We start from the raw sequence: 11514 nt of genomic DNA, 5'->3' as shown, positions 1-11514 counted from the left end.
GATAGCGATACCATCCTACTAAAAAAAAAAAAAAAGGTTTGAGATTGAGATTGAAAAAATTTATTAAAAGAAGATTAGTATGAGAAATTGCTTGTTACTTGGGATTTGACAAACCCATATAGTTGAGATTAGAGAATACAAACCTCCTTCCATGATATTAATATTCCCTAATCTTACATATATGAATTTATTTAATTCTAAGTAACAAGCAAATGGGCAATATGTCATAAGTCCCATATAAAGGAATTTTACATGTGTTGGGTGGTTTATAAGGTTAAGAGGTTGTCCCTCATAAATCATAATAGGCTGGTTTTTTTGAGATTGGGCTCTCTTTTTGGACTTGTATTCATCACACAATCTCTCATACTAAATGCTCTTTTAATAGGTGCACCTGGAAAAAAAATATGTTTAGAGTGCTGGATGTACTGAATGTATCTTAACCCTTTTATTATATATCTTTTCTCTAATTTTGTAGGAAAAAAATAACGAAGCATAAAAAACGTCCTTTTTTTTTTTTTAAAATAAATTTTAACTTCTTTTGTTTTTCATAACATATAATTGAAAACATATTTTCAAGCATTTTTTTAACCAAAAGGCATTTTGAAAATAGGAAACCAAACAAACCCTAAATGATTTTGTAAATACGTGAGAGAAGTTTTGTTTTAATTATTTTTCATGATGACCTGTTTTTTTATAAAATAAAAGTTATGCATACAACCAGAACATCAATTTTTCCGTAGAGAGAGAATTTGGTGAACAAAGTAACCGTTAGTCCATAATAACTTTAATCCACAGCGAACCAAATCCTAATAAATTGCTTGAAACCTCAGAATTGATTTTGCTTTTTTTTTTTTTTTTTGGGGTGGGGGATGGGCTTGGCTTAATGGTGAATAGAGCAGGGTGACAAGCATACGTGAACTCAGGCTAAAGCAAAATGGAGTTTCTAGTGGCAATCGGGACAGGAATTGTGTCAAAACTTGGGGAGATGTTAATGGATCCAGTCACGTCGCAATTCAAACATCTGATTCACTATGACAAAAATATCAATAAAATGAAGAAAGAACTCAACAATTTGCAAGACAGGAAGGGTGCGATTGAAGGAATGGTGGACGCAGACAGAAGGAATGGACGTCACATTGCTCTAAATGTTGAACACTGGCTCAACAAAGTGGATAACGTTGTAGAAAATGAATTACATAAAGTGTACGATGATGAGTTTGTCAACAAGAACAAGAAATGCCTCAATGGGTTGTGTCCAAATTTGGTGTTTCGTTATTCACTGAGCAAGAAAGCAGGAAAAATGGCGCAAGATCTTGTTTCCCTGAAGGAGCAAAAATTTGACTTCATATCCTACCCTGCACCTTTACCAACACTAGGATCCACGTTCACAGAAGGAATTAAGAGCTTTGCCTCAAGAGAATCAATTATGGCCGAGGTTGTAGAGAAATTGAAGGGTGATGAGTTCAACAGGTTAAGCGTTTGTGGGATGGGTGGTGTGGGGAAAACCACATTGGTGAAAGAGCTCATCAAAATTTTGGAAGCAGATAAGGTGTTTGATGAAATTTCAATGGCTATAGTGTCCCAAGTTCCTGACTATAGAAAGATTCAAGGTCAAATTGGTGACACCTTAGGCTTGAAATTTGATAAGGAAACTCTACAAGGAAGGGCGGGCCAACTACTTGAGAGGCTTAACAAGATCAATAAGGTCCTCGTAGTGCTGGATGATGTATGGACAGAGCTGGATTTCGAGTTGATAGGGCTTCCTTCAAATGGGCAGTGTCACAAGGGCTGCAAAATTTTATTCACATCAAGAAATGAAGATGTGTGCCACAGGATGATAAGTCAGAGGAACTTCACTATGCCCGTTCTCTCTAAAGAAGAAGCATGGGATCTCTTCAGGGATACGGTAGGTGGTCATGTTGCGGACAAAGCTGAGATTCATAACATAGCAAAAGAGGTTGCAAATGAATGTAGGGGTTTGCCAATTGCTATTGTCACAATAGCAAAAGCACTAGGGAACAAGGAAAAGCATGCATGGGAGGATGCACTTGATCAGCTGAGAAAGTCCTCACTAACTTCCTTCTCAGAGATGCAAGAATATTCTATATATTCATGTATTGAATTAAGCTATAACTTTCTAGGCAACAAAGAAGCTAAGTTTCTCCTTTTGCTTTGTTGCTTATTCCCAGAAGACTTTGACATTCCTATTGAAGTTCTTCTCAGATATGGAGTGGGCTTGGGTTTGTTCAAGGATCTGGGTGCTTTGTGTAAAGCAAGGAATCGAGTGCATACCTTGGTTGATACTCTAAAGAAGCGGTTTTTGTTGCTGGACAGCAATGAGGAAGAGTGTGTGAAAATGCATGATGTCGTTCGTGATACTGTCATAACAATTGGATCCAAAGAAGAGCATGGATTTGCAGTGAAATATGATGCCGGACAGACGGGGTCAAAGGAGTTCATATGGCATCATAGTGCAATCTCACTTGTGTTTGATGAGATTAAGATGCATCCTAAGCGTTTGCAGTGTCCAAACCTTAGACTTTTACAAGTTTATTTAAAGAGAAGAGAACCGATTTCAGAAAATTTCTTCCATAACATGAGCAAGCTAACGGTTTTAGGCATAAGCAATCTGTGCATTCCATCAGTGTCATCTCCATTCCGATCACTCAATAGCCTCTGCACCTTACGGTTGGAAGATTGTCAGGTTGGAGACATATCGGTAATCTGTAAGGAGCTAAGGAAACTGGAAGTGTTAAGCTTTGCCCACTCAAATATCAAAGAATTGCCAGCAGAAATAGGCAAACTAAGCCTTCTAAGACTGTTGGATTTGACAGAATGCAATGATCTTGATCAGATGTCTTCCGGGGTCCTAGCTAGCTTATCTAACTTAGAAGAACTTTATCTTAGAGTCAGGAATTTCCATTGGGAGGAAAAGAATTCCATTCTTGCAGACCTCAAATTTCTTTCTCATCAGCTAAAAGTTCTTGAGATTTCAATAACAGGAATTCATGTTTTTCCTAAAGATTTGGAGTTAAAAAGCTTGGTTAAGTTCTGGATCTATGTGAGAGACTCAACTACTCTTTCTCATGGCTTTGGTCGTCGAGGATATCTACACCCTAACATCCTTAAACTAAATGGTGTGTACCATAACGATATTAAAGAGAATGTGGCAATTCAACAATTGCTTAAGAAATCTGAAATTCTCAACCTTGTGGATGTAAAACAATTAGAAAACGTGATCTATGAGTTGGATGAAGAAGGTTTTCCGCACTTAAAAAATCTCAGCATTGAGTTCTGCAATGATCTGAAGTACTTGACAGATGAAACTGTCGATGCTTCAAGTTGTGTCTTCCCACTGGTTCAATCATTGTCTCTGCACAATTTGGACAATTTAAGGGAGATATGCCATGCCAAGAGTTTCACCTCTAGTCGCCAATGCCTTGGCAGCTTGAGTGATCTGAAAGTAGAATTCTGCAAAAAGTTGAAGTATGTCTTTTCACCATCTCAGAAGTCAAGTGTTGGGATGCTTCAATGCTTGCATGTGACTGAATGCTATGGGATTGAATGTATTTTCTCCAAACAAATCCATGATGGGAATTCAGTGATCAAGTTCACAAATTTAGTGGAACTGAAGCTACAAGAACTTCCAAGCCTTGTTGGGTTCGCTATACCGGATCATAACAATGAGCTTCATCTCTTAAATTCCCAGGTATGCTTCTTCCTATTAATTACCACTTTGTTGCCTATCTTCCACATATGATATTTCACATCTTGTATATGCAAGCCAGTTTGTATGGTGCATGAAAAGAATTCGTCATTGGTTTTGCAGAAATATGTCATGTTGATTACTTTTATCCTTCTTAAATGATTACAAATACTAATTAATATAGATGTAAGATTATGATTCTCATATATTGAATTTATGATTCACATTAATTACCACACCACTAAATTGTTTCCTTTTTTTAAATCCATACATTTGATTTAAATGACATTAACAGTAATGACAAATTCTTTTGTGTAATAACTTAGTTTTCTTTGGTCACATGATTAGGAAGCATAAATGTGTGTGTGTGTGTGTGTGTGTGAGTGAGTTAAATAATATAAAGTACAGTGTGCTGAGCCTAAAGCCATTAAGCCAAGTTAGATGAGTTAAATAAGTGAACTTATCATAGATTATGGGTTAAAATGGGATGACTCATTTAACTTACTTTAATCTGATGAGTTGAAAGTCCAAATTTGACTTACCTAGTAGATTAAGTACATTAATTGGTTTAACTTATCAGAAAAATTAAAGATTAGCAAAAATGGTTCAAACATCTAATTTTCTAATATATTGTCATAACAAAAAGAAAGCATTCAAATGTCTTATGTCATTTTACTGTTTTAAACTTCAAGAAGTTATAGATGTTGTCTCGTAGAAATAGTTTTATCATAAAAAATCAAGAAATTGGAATCAAGAATCATGGAATTTAAGATATTTTTTAAATTTAATTTAGGATTATGTTTCTAATATTTGGTGTATTAACTCGGGAGATATTATTATATTTGAGGTTCTTAAGAAAAAAAACAATATTCACCCATTGTTCGTAGGTTTAGTGGCAAGAATCACACCCTTCTATCCAAAGGGGAGAGGTTCAATTCCCCGTTGTGGCGTCTGGGAAGCATCCTAAAATGGGAGTGCCTAAGTTAATACCTAAGGGTATAATGTAGGTTTCGCCCTGCTTAACATTGATATCACCTAGAAGGAGCTATTCAAGTACATTGCCGATGGCTTGGGTTGAGCTTGAACCCCTGCATAAATTATTGTAAAAAAAAAAAAAAAATGTTCAAATGGTCTAACCCACCTAGCCAATGAGTTAGCGAGTTAAGTTGATTCGTTTGATCTTATTCCATAAAGTTTCTAAGTGAAGTCATATCTCATAAAATTGGTGATGTAAATGAGCCATGCAATGGATTTTTACAGGTTCAAGAACAGAAGCTTGAAGATGGTCAACATCTGCTAGGGTCCAACTCAATATTAGGAGCTGACGCATCTGTTCACATTGGCGGTACACTATTTGAATCCAAGTGGATGCCCCAATTCCCAAAATTGGAGAAAATCTTATTACTTGAGTGTTCTTTGTTAGATACTGTCTTTGACTTGAAACGGTCGGAAATGGAAGGCCAGCCAGTTCCTATGCTATTTTCTCAGCTCAAAGAAATAGAGATATCTTGGCTTAGCAAGCTAAGACATATTTGGAGTAATGTTCCAAGTTATGTTCAAGGCTTTCAGAACTTGAGATCACTCAAAGTCAAGAAATGTGATGCTTTAAGAAGTATCTTCATTCCCACCATTGCCAGAACACTCGCAAAGCTTCAGAAGCTGGAGATACACAGTTGCCAGTTGATGGAGAAAGTTGTTGGGGATGATGATGGAGGAGAACAAGGGATAGTGGAGACTCTTCTGTTCGCCAAGTTAGATTCTTTGACACTTAAGGATCTTCCAAACCTTGTGAGCATTTGTCCAGATTGTTATGACCTAGCCTGGCCATGTCTGAGATATTTATGCATTGAAGGTTGTCCCCAGCTGAAGACATCTTCAATGCCAATTCAAGACCTAGCAAAGCAAGAGAATCTCAGCAACTCCTTTTCAGATTCTACCCTCCAGGATGTTGGTTTCAGCACTCCTAGGTTTCTCCCTTGTTGTCTTGGATGCACCCCATCAAACATTAAGATTTCCAACTCAATGGCCAAATCAAATTTCCAAGGAGCAGGAGAGATCAGCAACCAGGTATCATCTAATTAATCAAATGTGTGTACTTGTCTCTCTGTTTCTGTTCTTATCAATCAAGTCTGCAGCTGTACGTTCAAAGCTCAAGGAATTGTTATCTCATAACCTACTAAAGAAGTCTGATAGTTTATTTTCCATATTTATCTCTCTAACAAATACCCTATGCAATATTGATTGGGGGGGGGGGCTGAGACAAGAAATATATATCTCTAGACACACTGTCCTTTTTACCATTTTCTGACATTAGTCTCTCGTTTAACCTTACTAAATTTCTCTTCAGGCTAATTTGAAGAGGGACCATATATCTACTCATGCCAAGGAAAAATATACTAGGGAAGAAATGAGAACCAACATGCCAAATCTGGAACAACTTCAAGTCAAAGGCTGGGATTCATTGGATGCTATATTCCAGCTTGAACAAAACCAGCATTCCAAGGCTAGTGCAAACTGTATAGTAAAACTGGTGCCCATGTTGACAAGTCCAGTGGAAATCACCGGCTTCAACAACCTCACGCTGCTAAGTTTAGAAGCTTGTCAGAATTTAAGATATCTGTTCTCTCATTCCATAGCCAGGCTTCTTGTGAAATTGCAAGATGTGAAGATATCAAACTGTAGGATGGTGGAGCAACTAGTCAAAAGCGAAGATGGTTCAGTTGTATTGTCTTCTGCAAACTCTCTTGAAGTTTTTGAGAATGCATTACCAGATCATGCAACATCCATCTCCAAAGATTCATTTGTGTTAGAGTTTCCATCCCTGAAGAGCATCAACATTATTAACTGCAGCGTGCTAGAAGTTATCATCAAGAATGGAGAGTGGACAACAGACCTGACTTCATTTGATCAAGTACAGTCTCTTACTTTAAGCCATCTGCCAAATCTTGTGAGCTTCTGCTACCAACCTTGTATTCCTGAGCAGCCATCTTTAAAGAAACACAGAGGCAACGGCCATCATCAACAAGATCAGGTAGAATAGCTAAATGTTCATTTATTTCTTGTTTCTTTCACAGTATGATTTTATCTTGAATGGTTAAATATACATTTATCCATAAATTTGAGAAAACCATATTAGAGGTACCTATATTTTCTCTCAATTTTTACTTTGGTACCTATGTGTTTTTTTTTTCCTTAATTAAATCATTTAATTTTACTTTTTCAGCACCAAAAGCTCTTGTAACTTTGTTCTATTAGCATTTTTAGTGACTATGTAAGGGTTAACAATGTTAATAGAGCCAAATTAAAAATTAAATTAAGAGGGGGAAAAAATGAAAACTGAAAAAAATTACAAGTGTCTCCAATATGATTTTCTCAGAATTTTACATAGGTGATCGGTGCCATAAGCATATGGGATTGTAGTAGTAAATTAGCTGGAGTATTTTGATGTTGAACCCACAGGGAGGCTGAGTTTTACCAATCCAATTAAATTTAGTTATAACACAAGATAGTAATTAAATGAAAATCAAAATTTATCGAAACTAAACAAGAGAAGCAATAAACGTTGATCCAATCGATGGGGATTGAATTTCACCTAATGGGATGACAAAACTTTAATTTTGTTTTCGATCAACATGGGATGACTAAACTTCACTCTTTATGTCTTCGCAATAGTAGTGATTGTTGTTCTTAAAATGTCCTAATCTTGCTAATAAAATTTTTAAATGGGGACTTTTAACTGATCTTGTTTTGTTTCCTCCATTCTTTCTTTTCCTTTTCTGATTTTCTTCTTTCCATATTTTCTTTATTTGATAATTTTGGCCGCAAAATAAAAATTGAACATAAGTAGATTTTGTAGCAAAAATACTTTTTATCCTATAATTGAGTGTGTACAGAGGAAAATATATATATAATTAATTAGATAGGTATAAAATATTTATAAATTTAATCAAATATAATTCAAAATATATTCCTATTTAACTATAAAATATGCACTTATCTATTGCGACCTTATGTGTCTTATATTATTTATCAATCCTCGACTATATTAAAGTCAAAGTTATTTTGCAGTGAGATGGACAGCAGGAAAGTTTAGATAGTTAATTGTTACATTTAACAAATAATTCAAAAGTTATGTTAACGTAAAGTAAATATGATAGTTAATTTCTGTTTTGTCGTAGTTGAATGAAAGATGAAATATTACAACAACATCTTCATTTTGTAGGTTGCTAATGATGAACAGAGAATGATAAGGAATGCTCCTTCTCTAGGCTGCTTTTGGTTTTCACATCTAACTTACCTAGGGATAAAGGAATGCAAAAAAATTAGCTGTTTGTTCTCTGCATCATCCTCAGCAAGTCTTCTGCATCTGCAGGAGCTAGAGATATGTGATTGTGAGAACGTAAAGGAAATAGTATCAAAAGAAGAAATTCGTACAAACTTTTTCAGGATTGTGTTCCCTAGATTGAAGCGTCTGAAACTTGAACGCCTGTCCAAACTTGAAGCCTTCTGCCATGGTTCCTATGACTTGGATTTCCCGTTACTGCAAGAAGTGTGTTTTGGAAATTGCCATAGGATGGAGGTATTCTCATATGGATTTCCAAACACTCCAAAGCTAAAAGGTATTACCATGAAAGTTGGAAACCTTACCAAAGTCGTATGGATGGGAGATCTGAACACCACTGCTCAACTTTCCAAAGGAATTGTAAGCTCAGTTCTTTGCGTCCTTTCTCATCTATAAAATTTGCATTTGTTAGGCTTTCTTTTTCATCATCTAATTAAAATTCTAAAGGAAGCAACAGGGGAGCAATTCTTATGGGGTTATGGCTACTCAGAGGTTTGTTCTAGCCAAAAGCGATAACTTAAGCACTTGAAAGCTACATATCCTTAAGCATAACATTGCAAGATTCAAGCGCTTTAATTGCTTAAATTTTATTCTTGTATTGGTACCTTCGTAGTAGCTCATGTCCCCACAAGAATTTCTTCAGAACTCTTCAATTTTCTTCAATTATCATTTTTATTGAGATTAATTAAAAAAAAAACAATTTTTGTTAACACGTGGATGTGGGTTTTGCAGTTAGCTTTTCAAACATCAGAGAATCTTGGCTGGCTCAAGGAGGAACAAGGCATGCTTAGCTACTTTATGAAAGAAACAGAGATGACTATTGAAAAATTTCAAAGTTTACTGACTCTAGTCCCATCCAATGTGATACACCTGTTTCAGAATCTGAAGAACCTCACAGTAAAAGACTGTGGTTCACTGATTGAAGTGTTTGAATCAGAAGGAATAAACAGAAAGAAGAGGCATAGCATGATACACTATGAGCTAGAAGTCATGAACTTGCATTTTCTGCCTAAGCTGATTCGCATATGGAAAAATCATGAAGAGATTTTGGACTTCCAGAAGCTGAGAATATTGAAGGTTGAATACTGTGGCAATTTGAAGGGTATACTGTCACCTTCTATGGCCAAAAGTCTTGTCCAACTACAACACCTTCGTGTACACGGTTGTCAAATGATGGAGGAGATAGTAATGAAGGAAGCTGAAGAAGAATCTGAAGGAGCAAATAGAGCTGAGATATTGTTTCCGTTGCTGAACAGGTTGGAGCTTCGTCATCTTCCCAGTCTCAAATGTTTTTGCCCAGAAAGTGTAGATTTTGAACTTCCCTTCTGCGAAGAAATGGTAATTGAAAAATGCCCAAAGATGACGACCTTTTCCTATGGAGCAGTAAGTATACCAAAGCTTTCTAAAATATACAAAGGATCCTTTGAGTATGTAGACATCATGGGAGACCTTAATATGACAATCTACCAAGCTCATTCAGGAGATTTGAAGGTAACCATGTGTATGATTTCTCCACCTCTTTAATTCCAAATTCCAAGTTCCAGCTTCCATGGAATTTCTCATTTCTCTTTGATACTTGATTTACATGGACATCTCCTAAATTTTGTTGCAATTTCCTGGAGACCTATTTTAAAAATATCCACTGCTTTTATTTGAAAATAAAATGTAAATTTCATGAGCCATCCTTGAATTTTGATAAAATTACAATGATATTTATTCTGTTTTCAAACCAGATACAAACCCCTCCAGAAAGTTTTAAAAAAAATCATACAAACCTCTGAATTGTATAGACATTATACAGACCTCAATTCTTTTTATTTATTTTTTAATATTGATCTGTATATACTTTAAAAATGAAATTGTGCAGTTTCAACAACATTTAGGGAAAGTTCACATAAATTGCTCTTTGTTCCAAGGGAAAAATATATAAGTATATCTATTTCTAGTAAAATTTATGTGGGGTTTACATTAGTTTTGACAATAGTGGAGTATAATTTTAGTAAAATTGAAGGTAAGTCTGAACAATTTACACTATTTTTATAAACAACATATAACTATCCTGCTTATAAACTTCTGTGGGGAAAAAGTAACTATACAATGCAGCATATTCTACTTTATGAAGTATAACGATTATTTTTGTTTTACTGTTCAATAAAATGTGATGCTTTTTATTCCATGAGCATTTGCAAAGGGAATAATACTAGTTTTAATAAGATTAACAGGAAATCTGTGCAAGTTACACTATTTTTTATAATCAAGATACAACTATTCTGTTTATAAACTTTTACAGGGCAAAAGTAACCTTAGCAATCTATATCGAAGAATCTTAGGTTTTCTCGTCAACATGACAACACCTTTCCATTTCAGGCAGCATTTCAAAGATCAAAGACAATCAATTGGATTGAGCAAGATAAAATCCTCCTGGGCTACATAACAAGAGTAACAGAACTGGTTGTTGAAGGTTGCGAGAAGCTGTTGAACTGTGTTCCATCCAACATGCTGCATAGACTGCAACATTTGAAACAGATCAAGGTCCGAGAATGTTGCTCACTGGTGGAGATATTTGAATCAGAAGGAGTACAAGCAAATGAAGAAAAAGAGCATGCTAATGCTATGGCATTGTATGAATATAATCTACAAGAAATGCATTTGTGCTCTCTACCCAAACTAATGCACATATGCAAAAACCACGGTGAAGTAGTCTTAGGTTTTCATAATCTTAGAAAGCTAAACATCGGGTGTTGTGATGGTCTAAGAAGTGTGTTCCCTCCTTCCATAGCCAGGACCCTTGTGCAACTGCAAGAGCTATCAGTTTATGAATGTGAGATGATAGAGGAGATAGTCACAACAGAGGAGGGAGGAGAGTCCAACAAGGCCGAGAAGATTGTATTCCCAGAACTGAAGTGGCTGACGCTTTTTCATCTTCCCAACCTTAAATGTTTCTGCTCGAGTAATTACCAGTTTGAGATGCCGTCTTGCCGGGAAATAACTATTAGGGATTGCTCAAAAATGGAGAGTTGTTGTTATGCAACCATGAGGGCTCCGTGAAAATTGATCATTCCTAGGCCCAAGAGGAACTTCATTGATGAGGTACGTAATGCACTCGCTGAGTATTCATGTATTTGCAAGCTCTATGGTCACCTTTTGACCAAAGCATTATAAAGGTAGTTTTGTTTGGAATACATACATACGTGCATACATACATACATTACACAAATTGCTTTCATGATGCTCTTTATACAGACTTCTTCATGAACTTTTTAGAAATGCTAATAAAGGGAAAAAGGATTTAAAAAAAAAAAAAAGGGCAAAAGCTTATAACTTGGGCGTTATCTTCTTGATGTTGAGCCATTCATGTCTTAGTGGAAGTTATGGTTTTCTTGCTGTTCAGCTGTTGTTAGGTTCAAATATTATGAGGTTGCAAAATTTTCTAGCTTTTAGAGATGTAAAGTTAGCTAAAATTGAC

At 35.7% G+C, this 11514-nt stretch overlaps 2 protein-coding genes across 2 annotated transcripts; both read left to right on the top strand.

Moving 5' to 3' along the window:
* The first annotated feature begins 934 nt into the window (after positions 1 to 934).
* On the top strand, positions 935 to 5573 carry LOC114730920 (probable disease resistance protein At4g27220). Its single transcript, XM_028918028.1, has 4 exons — positions 935 to 3709; positions 4967 to 5051; positions 5130 to 5494; positions 5559 to 5573. The coding sequence occupies exons 1-4, from the start codon at positions 935 to 937 to the stop codon at positions 5571 to 5573; spliced, it is 3240 nt and encodes a 1079-aa protein (XP_028773861.1).
* Positions 5574 to 6125: 552 nt separating this feature from the next.
* Positions 6126 to 11096, top strand: LOC114730919 (uncharacterized). The gene is made up of 5 exons (XM_028918027.1): positions 6126 to 6737; positions 7929 to 8408; positions 8496 to 8540; positions 8781 to 9539; positions 10416 to 11096. Exons 1-5 carry the CDS (start codon positions 6126 to 6128, stop codon positions 11094 to 11096), a joined length of 2577 nt encoding a protein of 858 aa, XP_028773860.1.
* The last annotated feature ends 418 nt before the right edge of the window (positions 11097 to 11514 follow it).

Source organism: Neltuma alba, unplaced genomic scaffold (genome assembly GCF_004799145.2).
Source record: "Neltuma alba isolate B1F8T4 unplaced genomic scaffold, ASM479914v2 tig00012783_pilon, whole genome shotgun sequence".
Taxonomy (NCBI): Eukaryota; Viridiplantae; Streptophyta; class Magnoliopsida; order Fabales; family Fabaceae; genus Neltuma; species Neltuma alba.
The sequence above is the reverse complement of the archived record's forward strand: the minus strand, read 5'-3'. Positions and strand labels throughout refer to the sequence as shown.

Coding starts and splice junctions, on each gene's coding strand:
- LOC114730920 (XM_028918028.1), top strand. CDS start 935: ATGGAGTTTCTAGTGGCAATCGGGACAGGAATTGTGTCAAAACTTGGG. Junction 3,710..4,966: donor TTCATCTCTTAAATTCCCAG/GTATGCTTCTTC, acceptor GGATTTTTACAG/GTTCAAGAACAGAAGCTTGA. Junction 5,052..5,129: donor CGCATCTGTTCACATTGGCG/GTACACTATTTG, acceptor GTTCTTTGTTAG/ATACTGTCTTTGACTTGAAA.
- LOC114730919 (XM_028918027.1), top strand. CDS start 6,126: ATGCCAAATCTGGAACAACTTCAAGTCAAAGGCTGGGATTCATTGGAT. Junction 6,738..7,928: donor GCCATCATCAACAAGATCAG/GTAGAATAGCTA, acceptor TTCATTTTGTAG/GTTGCTAATGATGAACAGAG. Junction 8,541..8,780: donor GGGGTTATGGCTACTCAGAG/GTTTGTTCTAGC, acceptor TGGGTTTTGCAG/TTAGCTTTTCAAACATCAGA.